Source organism: Phalangium opilio, unplaced genomic scaffold (genome assembly GCF_054372755.1).
Source record: "Phalangium opilio isolate 3A_F unplaced genomic scaffold, DU_Popi_V2 ptg000075l_1, whole genome shotgun sequence".
NCBI lineage: Eukaryota > Metazoa > Arthropoda > Arachnida > Opiliones > Phalangiidae > Phalangium > Phalangium opilio.
Window position 1 is genome coordinate 2,784,300 of NW_028324184.1, and position 21,135 is coordinate 2,805,434.

Sequence of the window (21,135 nt, forward strand, 5' to 3'; positions counted from 1 at the left end):
TAAATCGGTGTTACATGAGCAAGCCGCCAAGCCCCCGGGACTGAACCATGCACGAGAGTGTTAGTGTAAATTAAGTTTAAAGGAAAGGCTAGAGAACCGGCACAGTTTTTAAGGAGACGAGAAGTGATGCCATCCGGTCCTGAGGCACTCTTAATATCGAGGGTCTTAAGAGAATTCATAATGTCCTCAGTTGAAGGAAAGAAGTCTTCCATTTCAGGGGCGATAGTGGGAAAAATGTCATTTAAATTTGTAGGAGCTTGGTTAAAGTTTTTGACTAGTGTCTCATTAAGGCTCTGAGCCATGAGGAAATTAGAGTCTGTGCTGTCACCGTTTGGCAGTTTTACATTAAGACGGGTTGGTAGCGATTTAATTTGTTTGCGAACAAATCGATAAAACGCGCGAGGATTTTTCTTTAGGTTTTTGAATTTGCGATCCGTCATATTAGATTTGGCACGAAAGATGAGGGATTTTACACTGGATACTTGGGCTTTGTACTGGGGCTGGAGGTGAGAAAAAGTGCGGTGGTCACCAGTGGAGCTAGCTTTACGGAGCTTTTTCCATAGTCTTTCTTTCTTCCGCATTGCACGTTTAGTGGATAAAGGGATCCAAGCACGCATATCACGAGTCGAAGTATCGTAGATAGGCACATGGCGCGAGATGCAATCAAATAGATTGACCGTAAAGAGAGTCCATGCCTCATCAATGGGGAGAGAGCCCAGGGGGGACCAGTCTATTCTGGCAAGAGCGGTGTTGAGGGCCGGGAAGTCAGCTCGTGTGTAGTCATAATTGTTTTCAAATGGAATTGGAGAATCAAGAACGCACTGCAGTGGGTAGGCAATTTGAAGTATCACATGGTCACTGCCTCCAAGAGGGGGTAGATGGCTAATACATGGCACGACTGTTGCGGAGGTAAGGACGAGATCAAGTACATTACTGCCCATTGCCTGACTCTGGCTAAACCTGGTAGGAAAGTCTACGTGCTGGGTAAGGGCGGAATTGTGGATGAGGTCGAGAAGGAGCTCATGTTCTGGTGATGCGGGCCGATTTACGGTACAAGTTGACCAGACAATTTTTGGGAGGTTAAAGTCGCCCACTATCAGAAGGTTTGAGGTAATTGACGAGCGATCGCGAATATTATTAAAGAGATTAGTAGATTGCATAAGAGGGGTGTTCGGGGCACGATATATACATCCTAGAGTTACCCATAGCGAGGAGGTGGGTAGGTAGAGTTCCAACCAAAGCGATTCTGGGAATTGATCTGGTAAACGTATTTCATGAAAAATAATGTCGGATTTGAGGTAGATCAATATTCCACCACCATGACGGTCAATTCTATCCTTCCGTAGGAAGGTGTAGCCGGGAAGATTAAAAACAGCGTCAAGCTGGGAAGGAGAGGCCCATGTTTCCGTGACGCAAATACAGTCTGCATCCCAGGTTGACGATATCGTGATAAGTTCGTTTCTTTTGTTAAATAAACTTTGGGCATTGAGGTAGAAAATCTTGAGTTTAGCTTTAGTTAGTGGAGTCGCATTTGTTGCTACCGGTAGTAAGGATGTGGAGGGGCAGAGAGGCTGGTCACATTTTTTGAGGCCTGATTTCCTGGACCAGTGTTGGTGGAGGCGGGGCCCGAGTTTGCGACTTGGTAATAATCATTAGACACGGGGGACCCATCGTGAAAGATACGGCCCTGACGAATATAGAGACCAGTTTCACCCCTCGCCTGCCTCTGGCGGAGCTCCGCAACTAGAGATTTATGCCGCTGTCGTTGAGGAGCCGTACGATCAGGGGATACTGGGTATGCGAACTGGTACCTCACGCGCCAGTCCTGAATACATCGGACAAAGTATTGTCTGTGACTGACCGAGCAAAACTTAAGACGTAACGGACGGGGCCGGTCTTGCCTAAAGGAACCGATGCGGTCAATCCCGATTTGACAACAGTCAGAGTAGGTAAAGTCCATATCCTGTAGTAACCCAAAGACATAGGAAGTATCGCCGTTGAAATCGTCATAGTCCGGTATATGGAAAAGGAGAGCATTAAGCTTTCTGGTATTGTTTTGGGGTTGCACAGAGGCGACTTGGGAGCTCTCAGTGGGATGACTGGAACCAAATTGGTCCGTTGCTGGAAACTGCTGGTGGTTAACGGGTGCAGGTGCATTCGCCATATCATTTGTATTAGGAGAAATGTAGACAGATTTGGGTGAAGTTGTTTGTGACTGAGTGGGGTCACTAATGGCTCCCGATTCCGTTGAAATTGATTGTGATTGAGCTTGAGCCATGGGCGTGGCAGGTAGAACATGTTCAGTGTTTGGAGAGATAGTTGGCAGCTTAACTTCGCTGCGGCTGGAATCGCTGGATAGTCTATCAGATAGAGATAATTGTTGCACTCTCAACTGTTTTACTTCGTCTATTAGGGGGAAAAGGGTATGCATATGTTTTGTTAAGGATTCATACTCCTTTAGGAGAGACCCGTGGACTTTCAGTAAAGATTGGCAAGAGTTATTAGTATCAATAATATTTTGTTGGGTAGGTAAGTGCAGTTTGAGTTGATGTATGGCAGCTTCAAGTTTATCGTTGGAGGGCGAGACCGCCTGCCCCCCAGCATCTGGTGTAAGGCTACCTTTCAAAGCGGAAAGTTCCGAAGAAAGGGAATTGAAAGAAAGTTTCAGGGACGAGTTGTCTTTAACGATCTTGCTAAGTGATTTTAGTACCTTGGGGCCCGTTACGACACAAGATGGGCAGAGGAAGACAAAATTGTCACATTGTGATGACGCATGGAGAGAGTAAAGATCGTCGGAAATATTAGCACACTGTGAATGACACCAGCGTTCACAAATTTCACATAACAGAGCCTTATGAGAGGCTTCAACTGGTTGAGCACAGGAGCAACAAGAGGGAGACGCTTTCCCTGGTGGTTTTTTAGTTGTTTTTGTAGTAGGGTTTTTTGTTTTACGTTGGACTTGTGAGCGAGTGATTGGACATTGCTGCTGATCGGAGACAGAATCTAGTTGAGTAGTTGATGGAAGAGTGGTATTTGTAAGGTCAATTAGAGGCAGCGGCTGACTAGGAACAATAAGCGTTTCTTTCGGGGGAGGCTCATGTGATGAAGCCAACTGAGAATCAACGGGTGATGGGCCAGAGTTTAGACCTGTTAGCGAAGTAGTCGTGAGTGTTTGGGTGGCCGGAGAGAGGGTGTCACTTAGTCTTTTCGGAGATACAAATTTTAAATTTGAATTGCAGTAGTCCTCAATAGAAGGTGACAGGACCTTAAGTCGTTGTTTAACCATTTGGAACTCGGCTGTAAGATCGGCTTCTTCTTCTTCTGAAAGCCTTTTTACTGGCGTGCGAAACAGAGCCATTTCCTGCTCCCGTGAGAAGTTTACAGTGTAAGGCGAGGAGTAACAGCGGCCATGAGGGCGCCAAGGCTTAGCAAGGAACGGTTTAAAATCGATGAATCGTAATTAAATTCGCGATTTAGAACGTGTTCACGTTTCACGCGTGACGAAATCATATTTTATTGTTTTATTAAAACCAAAACTGGCAGTCTGTCTAAATGGAAGCTACCTCGAAGGAATGGACGAAGATTTCATTTTCTACATCTGGGATGATCTACTTTATTTGAATCCTTGATTCCTCGATTGTGGCAAAGTTCTGATCACAAAATTAATCCATTTTGGCCTAATTTTACATATTTAAATCCGACTTAAAACAATTAAGAATAATTCGTAAGCGATTATCTCGCGACACTCAAACTAACAAAGTAATAAAGTACTTGAGAAATTATTGGACCATCCGTGGTTTCACTGGTTTGCACAGAAATTTTAAATTTAAAAAAAAAAACTGGACTTTGTTTACAGGAAATGGAGGAGAATGATTGCAACTGTGATCACTTAAGCAAAGATGATCAAATAAAGCAACTAAAAGCCAAGGTCAGTTTCAAAGCCTACAGGCTGCGCTTTGGCCAGTACAGCATGAGCCTTCCAATCTAGTATCCCTTAAAAGCGAGTCTCAGCTGTGACCCTCTTTGCTGTGATTGTGACTGTGGTTTAGTATAAAAAAACGGCACTACCCAATAAGCTTGTCAAAGGTTAGGTCTAGCTCCGCCCTTGAGGAAGATTTCTGATTGGTTCCTGTCTTTGGCTACATAAAATTGGTGTGTAGAAGAAGCGGACATTTTCTTTAAAGTATAAATCGCAATAGAAAAACCTTAAGTAAGCCAATGTTTATTTGTGGGTGATTAGAAACACCATAAACCTATCACCATAGGCTTATGGAAACACATCTCTCGACCATTTATAGCGTTATTAAAGGGCGCCACAAGAGCCTTGTGGGAGCTCTATGCCTACACACACCAACTGAAGCCTTGCTTATAGTTCTTGCAAAGCTATCGCTCCCTCTGGTGGAGCCCTTGACGAAAAAACGCCTTCTGATCCCCCCTTTGTTCACGTCATTGTTGTTTTCTTTCTGGACACTTTAAAAGACATTCTGCGTAGAAGGAAGTCCCATTTTGTAATGCAGCCTATTTTTTCAGTGTAATGGTTTAATATCAAACGTGAAAAAAGAGAGAATGAGAACTTTGTTTACGATAAATGAGAAACTGGATGAAATTGAAAGGCTCAATGGGGTCATTAATGAGTTGGAAAGTGAAATCAAGGACCTGATGGTTTGTGACATTCTTCATTTTCATAGTCGATGTGAAAGAGAATCGGGTTAAAAGTATTAGTTCAATTATTGTTATTTGTTTATAACTTAGGAGGAAAGTGAAAGAGCCAACATTGAATGTGTGAAGTTAGAAACTGTTGAAAATGATTTAGGACTGATTGAACAGGAATTATCTCATCCTGTTCTGATAAATCAACAAACGGAAGAACAAATACAAAGGTATTTAAAGCAAAAAACCAATGAGAACTTGTCCACGAGGGCGGATCTAAAACTAGGACTGTTCATGAGCTTGAGCCAGCTTGGGCTCGTGCCGAGCGAGCCGAGTCGAGACTTTGGCGGCTTGATTAATTAACGAGCGAGCATTTTTAAGGTCGAGCCGAGCCGATAGGCATCGAACCACTACGACTCGCGAGCTTAGTCACTGAAATAGTGCTTTCTTTATAGTCCTTCTTTCCACCAATAGCGTTCCGTTGTATTTTCACAAGAAATAAAGCGTGGGGAAATTTGCTTTCTCTCGCCTCTAACCGTCAGCATATAACGATTTCTTCACACTGTACCGAGTAGGTTTTACTGAACCATTGCATTCCTAAACATGGGATAGCATTTAGAGTCGTTCTCAAATCTTATGTTGGTAGAAGCAATTTTTGTTAAACTTATATATGTTAACCGAGCTAGAGCAGAGCCAAGACCCAGCTCGGCTCGTGAACAGTCCTATCTAAAACTAGCCTTTGCTAAGCTTGGCGGGCCAGTCATCTCCACCTCTCGTCTATGGGAGCATCTTGTGTCATTTGTTTAAACTAAACCAGAGCCAAGTCTCGGCTATGGTTAAGTTTAAGCTCAAGTATAATTTTTTATTTGACTGACTAATTCGCGTCCATAAAACTTGATTCGTTACGCCTTGCCACGATAATCGTGAATAAAATCATAAGTATGCAATTCTTCGAGAGAAGTGTACCACAAAGCGGCTGGGTAATTGTAACATGATTCTTCCCAACATCTATTAAACCGAATCATGCACATACACGATAAATAGTTCCCTCATCATTACTCTATTGGCGCTTAACTATTTGCCAAGGCGCATGCGCTTGTGGATTGTTGTCCCACGTCAAGACAATCAAGGTTTGTGGGTTGATTGCTGAGGATTTAGTACCAAACAGTTATAGAATTCACCCCACGTTGTGATGCCCATCTGAAGTTTGTTGAGCAGGAAAGCAAATGTTCAAAAAAGGTGAGCCTGGGAAGAATCATGTTACATATAACTAAAGTATTAAGAGGTTACAGAGTGTCATCCTTTTTCTATTATCCCCTTCTGATAAAATGTATTAATATTATGTTGCTGTTGCTATATCAGTTTTGACGATTTTTTATTTGCGTAGTTCGCTAAGTATACCAGCTGAGATACCCAGCAACATTTACCAAATTCTGCTTAAAGCGGAAGCCACGGACCTCGAGCAATTTGGTTTAGGTATGGTGTCACATTATCGTAATCCTGACACGCAATCTGATGTAGTTCCAGTTTAATGAAACTATTAGGGTTATTTTTTCGTTTTGACCATTAAGGTTCGTTGGTAAAAGCTGAAGGTGCTTGCAATGTCCAAGGCACGCTGACTGAAGAAGATATTAAGGAAGAATCCCCTGAATGTGACGCGGAGGTTGGCAAAGGAAACACATCCCAAACTAAAACTACCTCGAATGCGGGTCTCGGAACGCGGATTATGAAACTATGTATTCCTAAACTAAGATACAGTGACTGTGTTCCTTGTTTACCTAACCTTGAGGGCGAAAGACAGTTGGAAATGTCTCCTGTCCCAACGACAGATTCGCCTCTCGAGATCAATCTTAAAACTAACAATTCTTATCCTAAATCACGAATTTCTTCGACAAAGAGAGGTAATGAGGGTAAAGCAACTCGATCCAAGAAATTGTGTCTTGAAAAACGTTGGGAATTGTCGTCGCTTGACGCAAATATGGAAAGCCATTCTCTAGAAGAAGCTCCAGAGAAGAATCTTGATGATAACCAATCCAAAGTGGCCTTGACCGATTCAAAGAAAACTGATAATAGACAAAATCAAACTGTGAAACTGTACTTGCCAAGCGATTTACCAAGAGTGCCGATTGAAGTTGAAGATAATACTTCAGTGTCCAGCTCTGATGCATCCGAAAGTAGTTCGTCAGATAATTCCGAAAGTAACACAACTTCTGCCAGTTCGGAAATTGGTAAGTCATTTTACGCTTAGCAACGATTTTCGGGACTGGAACATAAAACTCGAAAATAGTCAAAATTGACCCAATTACAGTAGAAGCCTTGCCTAAAACAGAGCATGGCTCGAAATTTTGTAGTGGTAGTTCCCCTTGTAACCGTAAAATTTGAAAGTAGGAAAGGGGGCCTAATTTCACGGCTCACAAAGACATTTAAATAAAACTAGCAATTGAAGAAGTTCCCAGGTTCCCGTTTAAAGGACTTATTGTCCATGGCTAACTATATTTACCAGATAGTCCATTGTTGCAAAGAAAACGCAGTGTGGTTTACTAATAATAATATTTATTCAAAACAAAACACGTCCGAACTGGAGCGCGATTACAAAAGAACTACCGACTACTGCCCTTTTACAGATTGTAGGCGGGGGTTTTTATCCCCGCGAAAAATGTTTTTTAACAAGATTGAAAGCAGTGGCGCTTAAGGCGCCACTTCGGGACAATGTGGCATTATACAAAATTTAGTATAAAAAATTAAAAATGAACAAAGCAGACGACGCGGTTTTTTCCCGGGAAGGAGTGTGTGTGGTGTGGACGGTTACATCATCCCCCCCAAAGAAAGTCGTCTGCTGCGACACTTTTGTTCCCAATCCGCTGAGTCTTGAGCAGGCACTTGGTCCGCATTGTATATGGCGTCGTTTGTTTCAAGGACTAACACGAAAGTGCCCATCGGTCCCTGGAAGGCGTCAAAAGTTATTAAATTTCCTTCCGAACAGTCTCCCACGGTTCTCGCGAGATAGTTTGACGCGAAAAGTTAAAATCACACGAAGTCACATCGGTGATGTCATGCGCGTGTAAATATTGTTCTAGGTCTGCGCGAGACCGAAGAGTTTCATGCGGATATGTTGCTGGAGGGTGATAATAAATGTCCATGGTAGGACCTCCAGGCTTTGGATTCTACCTCAGCACTATCTCACGTTTCCATCCTTTACGGAAAGGATTGACAAATCTCATGGGATTGATGGGAACAGGGTTGGACAATTCCGTATCGTCTTCCTCAGATTCAGAGGAAGAACTGGAATCGTCAGGGTGAGATAGAGGAGAGGGTAGAGGGAGAGACTTCTCCCTCGAGCTCCTATCAGGAGAGGAAGGAGGAGAAAGGTCGGGCGGTATCCGCTGTGGCAAATAGATTTTCGCTGGTTGTCTACCATAGGCCTTTCGATACAAGACATCGTTCTTCAGTTCGTAGTACCGATGTCTTTGAGGATTATCTCCTGATAACTGGACTATGATGTCATTTGTGGCTTGTTCATCTTGTTGGGCTTTCCGCACTTTTTCCAGCGTGAAAGAGTGATATAATGCATGATTGGCGGGAGGAGCTAATCCGCTACTGGTTGAGGACAAAGTCGACGTCATTGAAGAGGATTCCGCTGGACTGGAATCTTCTGACGAGGACGGTGAAGTCATGTCTTCCAATGACATGGCTAATAGCGAGACAGGCGCTCTTGATAATGCGTCCGCAACCTTGTTGTCAACTCCCTTTTTGTGTATGATCTTGAAGTCATACGTCTGCAAGTACATCGCCCAACGAACAAGTCGAGAGTTTGGTTCTTTCAGTGTGAACAACCACTGGAGAGCTTTGTGATCGGTGATCACAGTGAACGGTATGTTCTCCAAGTATGGCCTGATCTTTCCAACTTCCCAATAGATGGCCAGACATTCCTTTTCCGTGGTGGTATATCTTCGCTGGACGTCGGTCAGTTGTTTACTGGCATAGGCAATAGGTACCTCTACGTCCTCTTGAATTTGCGACAGGAAAGCTCCAAGTCCGGCGTCGCTAGCATCCGTTGTTAGGATACACGGCAACTTTGGGTTGTAAGCCGCTAAAGGAGGCGCCATGCAGATCGCATCCTTGATGGCCTGGAACGCGTCCTGCTGTTCTTCTTTCCACTGGAACGGAACGTCTTTCTTCTTAAGATGATTTAACGGGGCAATGATCTTGGAATACTGAGGGATGAATCGTGAGTGCCATCCCGCCATGCCCAGAAATCTTTGGATTGCTTTCACGTTTTTCGGGATTGGAAAGTCTACTATAGCCCTAGTCTTGGAAGGATCAATATGAATCCCTCGTTCATTTACTATATGCCCTAACACGGTCGCTTCGCTTTGCGCAAAGCGACATTTCTTAGTCTGAAGCGTAAGTCCCGCTTCAGACAGTCGGTGAAAAACATATTCCAAGGCTTGTAAATGGTCTGCCCAAGTACTGGATGGAATGACGATGTCATCCAGATAGACACAGATGGAAAAAGTGATGTCCATCCCTGAAGACTTCGTCGATGAGTCGTTGAAACGACGACGGCGCATTGCATAGACCGAACGGAAGTACTTCGAACTCGTACTTTCCCGCATGCGTGATAAAAGCAGTCTTTGCTTTTGCTTGCGGATGGAGATCTATCTGCCAATAGCCGCGCTTTAAGTCCAGTGCTGTTATGAACTTCGGGGCACCCATTTTCCCTAACAGTTCCTCTATTCTCGGTAGCGGATACGGATCTTTCACGGTCACTTTATTTAAAGCGCGATAGTCGACGCAGAAACGTATCTTTCCGCATTTCTGGTGGACAAGTACCACAGGCGACGCGTAAGGACTTACGTAGGGCCTCACGATTCCGTCGCGGATCATTTCGTGAAGATGATCTTCAATTATCCGTTTTTTCTCGTCGCTAACACGATATGCGCGTTGACTAACGGGAACATCGGTGGTAGTATGTATCTCGTGATATACTAAGTTAGTACGTCCCGCTTTTTCCGAAAACAGTTTTGGGAATCGTAATAAGAGAGTTTTTAAGTCTTCCATTTGTTTAGGACTCGGTGTAGGCGACGCGACAGCTTGTTCAATATCCTCTATAATCTGAGGTGTTGGAGTCTTTTTTCCAGGGAGATTTAACACGAATGGAAACGTTGTTCCGTCAATCTGACAAGTTTTTGTACCAAAGTCCAAGACGGCAAGATGTTTATACAGGAAATTTTTTCCCAGAGTAAAATCGTTCGGTAGTGAGGGAACTACGTGAAATTCCTGTTTTAGTTTCAGCTGTCCTAAGCGGAAGTCTATTCGCGCGCGTTCCTTCGTGAAGGTATAACGTCCATCGCCTAACACTATACATTGAGTATCTTCTTCTTCCGGAAGCACTAAGTCTGGCTTTAAAGTTCTGACTAAATTACGCCACTGATATAAGCTGATAAAACATGCATCAGCGCCTGAATCTAGTCTAGTCGCGAAAGTCCCATGCGAATATACGGCGTCTATGGCCACGGGAGGATCAACCTCACAGCGACGCACATCCATAGAGCCAAATTCCATAAGGGGCTTCCCCTTTTGGTCTTCCCGCTTTCGCGTTTCCCGAAGCGTGCTGCGGCGCGACTTCTTGTTTGCTCGGACAGGCGGTAGCATAATGCCCTAAGAATCCGCACTTATAGCATTCTACGCGACTTAAATCGTTTTGCTCTGTCTGAGCCGGTGTAGGTCTATTGGAAATTCTTGCGTTTGGTGTCGCAACCTTTGATGTCGCACCTCCCCCCTACCAAAAAGAAATAGTCTCTAAACGCGCCTTTTACTGTACGCCACGTAATTGTTTGGTTTGGCCTATTCAAGTCTCTAAACCAGATTAATGCACGGCCCCTTAATATTTGGGGGAGAAGCGCGACAATGTCATTGTCTGTCATGCTTTGATATGCAGCGAATTCCGTTAAAGTTCGAAGGAATTCCGGCGCGCTTTCACTTTCAACACCACTAAATATTAAGTCAGGGGGCGGTTTAGGCCTATTTTTGATGGCTGGTCTAGTTCCTATATTCGCTAACGTAGTCGCAAGTGTTTGAATAGTTTGAATTAAAACATTGGACGTTGCACCTTGCGGTAGCGGCGGCGGAGGTGGGATTCCTCCTGCCGCTTGTCCTTGTCCATGCGTAGGACTAGTACCAAGGCTTGGAGGAGGAGTTTTCCTTCTCGGGGGAGTATAGGATCCCGGTAACTGCGCGTTGAGCGCCGCGAACAAAGCATGCGGATCGGAGGGATTCATGACGCGACAGTTAATGAGTTCAAGCAATGGCACAAGTAATGTTCACAAGTACGCGTTAAGTACAATTGGTAATGTTAGTCGTAACGCGTCCTGGCAAGCTCGCCACTTTATGTAAACGTAAAATTTGAAAGTAGGAAAGGGGGCCTAATTTCACGGCTCACAAAGACATTTAAATAAAACTAGCAATTGAAGAAGTTCCCAGGTTCCCGTTTAAAGGACTTATTGTCCATGGCTAACTATATTTACCAGATAGTCCATTGTTGCAAAGAAAACGCAGTGTGGTTTACTAATAATAATATTTATTCAAAACAAAACACGTCCGAACTGGAGCGCGATTACAAAAGAACTACCGACTACTGCCCTTTTACAGATTGTAGGCGGGGGTTTTTATCCCCGCGAAAAATGTTTTTTAACAAGATTGAAAGCAGTGGCGCTTAAGGCGCCACTTCGGGACAATGTGGCATTATACAAAATTTAGTATAAAAAATTAAAAATGAACAAAGCAGACGACGCGGTTTTTTCCCGGGAAGGAGTGTGTGTGGTGTGGACGGTTACACCCTAACAGGTTTTTTAACCCCGTCCTTTCTAACCCTCATTCCTTCTGTCTTCCCCGAAATTTTTCAACCTAATCCTCAATCCTTAGTATTTTAAAGCTTAAGTTTCTAAAAAATTTGTCTCATTTAAATTAATACGTTTTTAACTTAGTAAGATTTTTTTTTAAATTTAAACGGAAAATTTTTCCTACGAATAATATTAAACTCAATATTTGATACTTTTGGGCCTGAGCTCCGTGGCCACCGGACGAGATAAAAATTCCCTTTTAAAAATACAGGTACCCGGCCATCCTTGGTGTCTTAAAGAGACACCCAAGCAAACGTTGCTCAGATTGATAAGACCTTAGTACTTTACTCCCAATGGTCTTTGAAATTGTGAATAATTTCATCTAAAGAATATTTTTGAGACCCTGCTCCGTCTTTATAGCAGTTCTCGAATCTATGCAAGTGGTCAATTGGTTCTTAAGGTAGTGCCGAAGGAACCGCGTCACCGAATAATTGTCCTTCGCGTGTTAGGCACTATACGAGGCGTTTCAAATATATCGTGTAGCTCACCTAGGCCCAAGATGCGTACTTTGCGTGTGAAGCCTTACCGCTTTTGGTCTTACTGATAATAAAATATGAAACGATTTATTATTGAAAATGTAAAGGATACAATTTGTAATATATTGAAAATTACTTAATTTATGGGAAACAAGGGTTTGAAAGAGAAAATGGTGTTAAGGTAAACATCCTTGAGATTTGGGTAGAGCCTTTCGGCAAAATAATGTTATTGTCGTTGCAAACTATCCAAGACGTTTTCTTCTGACTTAATCGTTGCAATAAGTAAATCACGATTTTGTCACACACACCGCTTTACGCTGAGTGACAGACGTGGCCATCATATCCTTAAATTATGATGATATCCGACTCTTTCAAAATTTTGCACTTTACATAACATCATATTCAGTTCATAAGGGTAACGCCAGGGCCAAATGTATCCCACACAGTCGTGAGTTAATTTGGAGTTACGTGTTAACGAATTGCAGTTACTCTCATTTTAACTCCGTCACCTAGAAACAAAAAAGAAGAGAGGACAGATTGACGCCTTTCAATAACGGCAGTCATATTATTTTCCCTTCCAAAAGCATATTTATATTGCAATAGACTAAAACCTTAAATATTTTCTTAATAATTAACAACCATTAGTTTCCACTTTCTGACGGGTAAAATCTTCGGAGACAGTCGTCTCTTTTCGGAGCGGTATTAATTTTGTTGTCCGAACTTGTTTTCTTTAACTTTGCGTCATTTTAGTACTCGGCATGACCGGTTTTATCAAGTGGTATTGAACAGTACAATGTGTTTGGTTCAAATTGTGAGAAATTTCAGTTTGTTTGCTTTCTGAAGGAAAATCCGAGAAGCATCGTTCAACTCTGCAAATATTCTCCTGAATATAAAAGTCATCTTGAACGTCACATAACAAATGGTACCGCAGAAAAACGCTTCAAACGTGATCATTGTGACTATACTAGCTCTGAGAACGGTTCTTTGATCAGACATGAACATGATTTAACTGCTCTGAGTAGTTACTACTGTTTTGCGTAATAAAATCCGAATATATTTTTTTCTTCTTCCAAAAATCTCGAATGTGGGAGACACGGACTCCCTGCCGGAAAATCAGTATGATAAGGTTTGAACCTAATTCCGCTAGATGAAAACTAATTTTGGATAAAAAGCCGCTAATAGATGCTCACTTTCAGTCGTTGTGGTTGTAACATGTGTTGGACAAAACGTTCACACTTTTTATGTTATTTTTAAGATTCTACATACTTTGAACTGTAGCACTAAACGGCCTTTCATCCTTTTGAATAATGAAACAAACCCTTAAAATACCCCTTTTTCCCAAGGGTCTTCACTCTTCTCTTATCATCGCTGGTGCTTATTTCGAGCAAAAATACTTTGACAGTAGAGAGGGGGTGCCAGAACGAAATAAATTGGCAACTTGTCTTGATGCAGCGTCACCTAGCATTTGATTCTCTCAAAATCAGCTGAAAGTTAAAAGTACAACCTTTCAGATTTCGAGCCAAGGTTTCTTCTCGCCATTTAAGTTAATCTCCATCCCCTTTTTGTTGATATGCTCGTTTATTCATCAGGAAACGCCTTTGAACAACACTGTTTCAACACGCCTTTTTTTCTGTAATACCGCGTTTTCGTACGCATTACCTTTTTTCATGAAGTTCATTTGAATATTATTGTATTTTTGGTAATAAATTGTAAATGATGTTTGTGGTTTCTATGTTTGCTATGGGAAAATTGAAGAAGAAACGTACAAGGGGCTCAAATATTCAACTGAATATAAAAGAGGCCTACAACGTCGCGTATGAAACGGTAACGAAGAAAAACTCTTCAACTGTGATCAGTGTGAATATGCCATCTCGCAGAGCTGTCTTTTGAACGTCCATCTGCACATTCACCATGGTGAAAAACCCTTCAAATGTGATCAGTGATTATGCCAGCACAATGAAGAAACGTTTGATCATGCATCGACGCATTCACAGCGGTGAAAACCCCAAGTGTGATCAATGTGAATATGCCTGCTCGCGCATTCACCGTGGTTAAGAACCCTTCAAATGTGATCAGTCTGATTATGCCACCACGCACAAGAGTAGTTTAATAATACATCAACGCGATCAAAGTGGTGAAAAACCCTTCAAATGTGATCAGTGCGACTAGGGTAGTAATCGTATGAGTAATTTGATCATACACAAACGCATTCACAATCGTATTCACAGTGGCGAAAAACCCTTCAAATGTGATCAGTGTGACTATGACAGCACAATAAAGAAGCATTTGATCTGTCATCAACGCATTCACGGTGGCGAAAAAAACCTTCAAATGTGATCAATGTGACTTTGGATGCACTCAGAAGAGTAGTTTGATTGCACATAAACACATTCATAGCGATGATAAGTCCTCCATAGGTACATATCGGGCAGTTTAACAAAGTTTCCTTAGATAATGTAATGTGCAATGCACATTATTGTTTAATTACAATTGTCTCTGCTAAGATTTAACGGTTCGGGCTGGATTGAAAGTAAAATGCACACGAGCTAAACATTTAAAGGCATAAAGCAGACTGTACGTTGTCTCTAAATAGTGACTCTGACGATTCTATAAGTTTAATTAATCGAATCAGGGAAAGCTTCCATCCCCCCTCCCTGATCGAACCCGGTGACATCACTGCAAATATATTCAACAGTCAGAATTGTGCACCTCCTAGGTTCACGTGGGATATCATTCAAACAAATAATATAGAATGTGTTTTATAAGCATATTTTTATAACCTTTCAAGATCAAGTTTTTCGAGACCGCTGTTTCGACTCGCACATGGATAAATTTCTGTTTCTAAACTCGTTTTCTTTGATAATACATTCAAAGTGTGATTAGTGTGACTATGCTAGTACCCGTAACAGTACTTTAATCGCACATCAAGGTATTCATAGCGGTGACAAACCCTTCAAATGTCATCAGTGTGATTTTCCAGCACATTGAAGAATGATTTGATCAAACATCGACGCATTCATAGTGGCGAAAGACCATTCAAATGTGATCAGTGTGATTATGTCAGCCCGCAAAAGAATATTTTGATTAGACATCAACGCAACAATCACAATATATATAACATTGAGTATAACCCTTTATTTAACTATAATTAACAATATTTGATATAACAAATGGTATATCAGTAATAATATCTTCGCTATTAAAGAAGAACGCCTAATTGAATTACTGTGAGGTCGTAGATCTTGGTAGCTCAGTTGGTTAGAGCGTGGGACGGTAACCCAGAGGTCGTTGTCATCTTGACACGTAATAACATCGTCCGCAACCGGGAATTAGATTGGCAGAGTTAACACTGTTAACTAAAAATTCAATTTGAATTGTATTTTTACCACAATAATTGATTAATATGTTTTCACTTTGAATCTTAATTTGCTTCTTCTATAACTTAATCGTTGTCATCACTTCTTGTGCTAGTTGGTTTCAGCAGAAACAGGAGACTGCAAAATTATCGCTAAGCTTAACTTTACCGTTGAATTCATGCTTGTGTTTTTTCACTACTTTGTAGGTGTTATCATGCACCTACGGAGGTTTAATGGCAGAATATTGCTGTTCATATTGTCACGTGTATTTTATTAGACCTTTATTATGGGAAAGTTTGCATTCAGTTTTACGCAAATTTCTAATGTGGGATGAAGTTTGATATTTGAATCAGAAGATTAGTTTGGTCACACATCAACGCATTCACAGTGGTGAAAAACCCTTCAAATGTGATCAGTGTGATTATGGCAGCAAGCAGAAGTTTCATTTGATCAGACATCAACTCATTCACAGTGGTGAAAACCCCTTCAAATGTGATCAGTGAGACTATGAATTCACGCGGAAGAGTAATTTGATCAGACATCAACGTTATAATCACATTGACTAATTAAGTGGATCGTATTTAAGCATGCTCAGCAATTTTTATTTTTTAAAGAGCCATTTAAAAAGTGTTAATTGTGCAAAGTGTTTTCATTTTCGTTTCACACATTACTGTTCTTGACAAGTGTAGTAGATACTCACTAAGAAAAAGTTTTCGTTCGTCGAAAAATTGTAAAAACTAAAAACCTACCGTTACGGAATATTCACCGGAAAGGCTACATGGTTTTATAAAATTGTGGAATGTAACAAGCCTGACGTCATACGATGTTTGTGTTATTTATTTATAAAACCATCACGACAATATTTAATATAACCCTTTTAAACTGTAATTATCAATATTTAATATAACAAATGGTATATCAGTAATGATATCTTCGCTATTAAAGAATGACATTTTTAGCACAATAATTGATTAATATTTTATGGCTTCTTTCGTTTGTTTAACTTCGTCATCACTTCTAGTGCTAGTTCGTTTCAGCAGAAACAGGAGAGACTGCAAAATTGTCGCTAAGCTTAACTTTACCGTTGAATTCATGCTTGTGTTTTTTCACTACTTCGTAGGTGTTATCATGCACCTACGGAGGTTTAATGGCAGAATATGCCTGTTCATATTGTCATGTATATTTTATTATACGTTTATTATGGGAAAGTTTGTATTCTTCAGTTTTACGCAAATTTCTAATGTGGGATGAAGTTTGATATTTGAATCATATATACATATATATATTTGATAAAGTTGTTTGTTTGTTCTTTATGACATACACAGTCACAATTATTTAATTTCCAAATTAGACCAAGCTGCAGGGTTGATATCAGTAACACCACAAGTAGAATAATCTTACACCAAGTTCCTATGTAAGATTTTTTGCCGTAGCCTCTGTGTCTGAAAGTTCTGACGTTAAGCTTTTTAAAGTTTCCAACGGAGCTCGCGTGAATGGAGAGATAAAATTTCTGAAATATCGGCCACGACCGAGAACGAACTTTTGAAGCAGCGCTCCACAGCGGTGGAGAGTGAAGTAAAACAGGCGTTGCTAATTTTTTTATCTGAGTAAGTTCAAGCATGGAGGGTTCATCCACGGTGTTTACGTTTTTTATGGCAACGGCGTATCGTGCGGAGTGCTAAGGGGGGTGGAATTTTTTTAGTGAGAGCCAGCTTTCCGCGGCTGATTTTAGTTGGCGCCGAGAAAAAATGTTAGGAAAGAAAAACTTTGGGTGTTCAACCACCATTTACTCTACAGTAGATACATTAGGCCTAGCCTTGGGATATCAATTTTTAGGAACATTCGAGATGAGACGTTCGTTAGAGAGAACCTGACACACAATACCCTCATTCCTAAGCTGGAAAGCTAGGTCCTTGGTGTTAGATTATTCACCTTGTGGTAACACCAGGAACTCAAAAATCTTCCACGTTCCCAACGAGTATATTAGGTTTTGGAAACCGCTGTTTCGACTCGGACATGGATTATTTTTGTTCACGAACTTATTTCTTTGTCTTTCTGTCATTTTAAGCCTAAGCATAACCTGTTTTATTAATTGCTTTTGAACAAACAATGTTTTTGAAGCGTGTTGTATGATATCATTTGAGGTTTAAATTTATTTCTTTTCTGTAGGAAAATCCAAGAAAAAATGTTCAACTCGATACAAATATTCACCTAAATATGAATGGGATCTTGAACTTGACATTCGAAAGGATACCAAAGAAAAACTCTTCAAATGTGATCAGTGTGATTATGCAAGTACGTGGAAGAGTGATTTTATCACACATGAACGCATCCACTGTAGTGAAAAACCCTTCAAATGTGATCAGTGTGACAATGCGTACTCGTGGAAGAATAATTTGATCGCTCATCAACGCATTCACAGTGGTGAAAAACCCTTCAAATGTGATCAATGTGACTATGCATGTACGTGGAAGAATGTTTTGATCATACACAAGCGCATTCACAGTGGTGAAAAACCCTTCAAATGTGGTCAGTGTGACTATGCCTGTACGCAGAAGGATAATTTGATCAAACATGAACGCATTCATAGCGGTGAAAAACCCTTCAAATGCGATCAGTGTGAATATGCGTGCACGCAGAAGAATAAATTGATCAGACATCAACTCATTCACAGTGGTGAAAAACACTTCAAATGTGATCAGTGTGATTATGCAAGTACGCGGAAGAGTGATTTGATCCCACATGAACGCATCCACAGTGGTGAAAAACCCTTCAAATGTGACCAGTGTGACTATGCAAGTGCGCGGAAGAATGTTTTGAACATACACAAACGCATTCACAGTAGTGAAAAACCCTTCAAATGTAATCAGTGTGACAATGCGTACACGCAGAAGAATGGTTTGTTCAGACATCAACGCATTCACAGTGGTGAAAAACCCTTCAAATGTAATCAGTGTGACAATGCGTACACGCAGAAGAATAATTTGATCGCTCATCAACGCATTCACAGTGGTGAAAAACCTTTCAAATGTAATCAGTGTGATTACTCTTGCACACGGAAAGATGTTTTGTTCAAGCATCAACGCATTCACAGTGGTGAAAAACCCTTCAAATGTGATCAGTGTGAGTATGCGTGCATGCAGAAGAAAGATTTGATCAATCATCAACGCACTCACAGTGGTGAAAAACCCTTCAAATGTGATCAGTGTGATTATGGCAGCGCATATAAGAGTCATTTAATCCGACATCAACGTAGAAATCACTAGGAATAATAAAATGGATTATAGTTAAGACTACTTAGCAAACTTGGAAAGAATATTTAATAAATGTATTGTATTACAAAATGTTTTCATTTTCTGAATAAATATTACTGTTCTTCACAATTGTATTAGGTAATTCATATAGACAGGGTTGCCCGTTAAGATATTTTAGTTAGTTCCGGCCGCCATTTTAATATACTGCGGTATATTTAAAGCACACAACCATAGAGCCTGTATGGTTGTGTGCTATAAATATACCGCAGTATATTAAAATGGCGGCCGGAACTAACCAAATATCTTAACGGGCAACGCCGAACCTTTTTATCCACATCTTATGATGAACATATACGATGTGGGTCTTTGTTTGACCTGGCCTGTTGTCATTCTCGTAGTAGTAGTAGTAGTGTCAAGAGTAGCGCCTTTGGTAGTGTAAAATGTTTCGTTCGTTATTGAAGGGAGAGTGAATGGGAGAGAATTGTGGTGAGGTCATATTTTTCGTTCGTGTATTTTAAAATGATGGGGATTATAAGTTTAAACATTGCATTTTATTGTACTAGAAAGGTTAAGCATTTGTATTGTGTTTTATTTTTGCTTGATATATTTAAAGCGAGAGCGAGGATGATGGTATTGCCTTATTTTATATGGAAGGTTTAATACTCCCTTTAGGATACCCGTCATCCGTCGACAATAAATAAGGGTTTCACGCTTTCAATCCCGCTCCCCTATTTCAAAATTCAAAGAAATGGAGGGAGTTTTCAGGGCCGGATTAAAAGGGGGGCTGAGGGGCACTGGCCAATTGAGTTCCCCATCCACCCATACTAAAATCTTGGGGATCGAGTAAATAGGGGCCAATTAATCGAGGAAAGTGTTCACAAACATACCTAACTCCATAGGAATAGCATTCACCCAGCTTTGGAGCCTCATAACTGTGGTTCTACTATTAAGACAAACAGCGGCCGAGTAATTAAGTAAAACCAGAAGGGAATAAGAGAGAAGGGACACACTTTATATCTCCATAATGCTTTACACTCGTAACAACAGTCTTACTAACCTCAAATCAACTACCCTTCACTGATTGGCTATCTAACTTCTGCCTTAGCTATGACGTCACATAAGAAGGTGACGCCTCGGTTGACGAATAAAAAGTAGTTTTATTTACAACTTTACATTGAAGGAGATAAAAATGGCCGAATTTCATGTTGATAAACGAAATCAAGTTGTGCAATTAATTTAGATACAGGGGAATTGAGAACATACCAAAATCAGATAATTTGAAGGTAATAAATAGATGAAAACTAATTTGTCTGAATTAATATTAAAAAATACAAATTAGTTTCAATAAAATACATACTTGAGGTTTTACTAAAGAACGAAACATCGACAGCCCTAAGCCTTTGGAGAATGAAAATCTAGCAGACAAATGGGCCGATACCGCGGAGAACTTAAAGAACTATTTTTGCAGTAAATTGGTTCAAAGCTGTGTACTTGCGCAAAGTTTTCGCGGTTTTCTTGAGGTTGGTCGGACTCTCGTTACCAAAGCAGGTTCTAATGTCTCCCTTCTCTCTTATTCCCTTCTGGTAAAACGTTCACAAACACTCCTCCCTCCACAGGAATAGCATTCACCCAACTTTGGAGGCTCATAACTCTGGTTCTACTAGAGATACGGGGGTGTCCTTTGACTATTTTATAGTCCTGTTTGCCCCCCCATAGAACCATACTAAAAACTTGGGGATCGATTAAAGAAGGGCCAAGAAATTGAGGAAAATATTCACAAACATACCCCGCTCCATAGGAATAGCATTACACCCAACTTTGTACGTTTTAGTCAGGGCCGGATTAAAGAGGGGGCGAGAGGGTAATGGCCCACGGGTGCAACGGTGGTTGGGGGCACATTGATTTAATCTATTCTCCCCTTAGCAACATTTGCTGTTCCTTTTTTAAGCTTTTTGCCCATAGCAAAAGCTTTATACGGAGACCCCTGGAAGCAGGCAGGCAGGCTAGCTGGCTGGCTAGTTGGCAGGACGGCTGGCTGTTTCGCGTTCGCGTACATTTTCGTAAATCTAAATTACGCGGCAGAGCTCGCCGGAATTTGATTCTCCACCGCACTGGCGACATCTATACCAAATTCGATCATAATTTCGACGAGAAAATGCGGTCTTTCGGAGGTAGCGGGACTCGAACTTACGAGTGAGTGACGACGCCGGTGTGGGATGCGGATACTCAACGTCTGCGCCACTACGGATTGTTGTTAAGCTATCGATATTTTTCCTATACTTTTCCACGCCTTTGCTTATTGGTAGCGGGAATCGTTGACGTTGCCGGTGTGAATATCCCTTATTTCGGGTTTTGTTAAAGACAATATCACACTGCAAAAAGCGTTCATATGTCTTGGGGCATTTCTTGTTCGACTTAGGCCGGGGCGCACATTATCTCGGCCCCTGGGTGCAAAATTGCTTAATCTGGCCTTGTAAGAAGCAAAAGCAAGTAAATA

The 21,135-nt window shown here is 41.2% G+C and overlaps 1 protein-coding gene across 3 annotated transcripts; it reads left to right on the plus strand.

Annotated features, from left to right (window-relative positions):
• Positions 1-639: 639 nt before the first annotated feature.
• Positions 640-18,767, plus strand: LOC149658812 (uncharacterized). 3 transcript variants are annotated; one of them, XM_089844434.1, is made up of 8 exons: positions 640-909; positions 968-1,110; positions 3,857-3,928; positions 4,531-4,662; positions 4,753-4,880; positions 6,038-6,126; positions 6,222-6,878; positions 17,554-18,767. In XM_089844434.1, exons 1-8 carry the CDS (start codon positions 879-881, stop codon positions 18,648-18,650), a joined length of 2,349 nt encoding a protein of 782 aa, XP_089700560.1. In that variant the 5' UTR covers positions 640-878; the 3' UTR covers positions 18,651-18,767. The 3 variants fall into 3 exon arrangements, with proteins under 3 accessions (XP_089700560.1, XP_089700562.1, XP_089700561.1); XM_089844436.1 differs by lacking the exons at positions 640-909; positions 968-1,110 and adding exons at positions 3,335-3,456; positions 3,544-3,759; XM_089844435.1 differs by lacking the exons at positions 640-909; positions 968-1,110 and adding an exon at positions 3,465-3,759.
• Positions 18,768-21,135: the final 2,368 nt, after the last annotated feature.

Excerpts from the sequence above, each read along its gene's own strand:
- LOC149658812 (XM_089844434.1), top strand. The coding sequence starts at position 879 with ATGGCTAATACATGGCACGACTGTTGCGGAG. Across the intron at positions 3,929-4,530 it reads TAAAGCAACTAAAAGCCAAG|TGTAATGGTTTAATATCAAA; the intron begins GTCAGTTTCAAA and ends CTATTTTTTCAG. Across the intron at positions 6,127-6,221 it reads CCTCGAGCAATTTGGTTTAG|GTTCGTTGGTAAAAGCTGAA; the intron begins GTATGGTGTCAC and ends TTGACCATTAAG.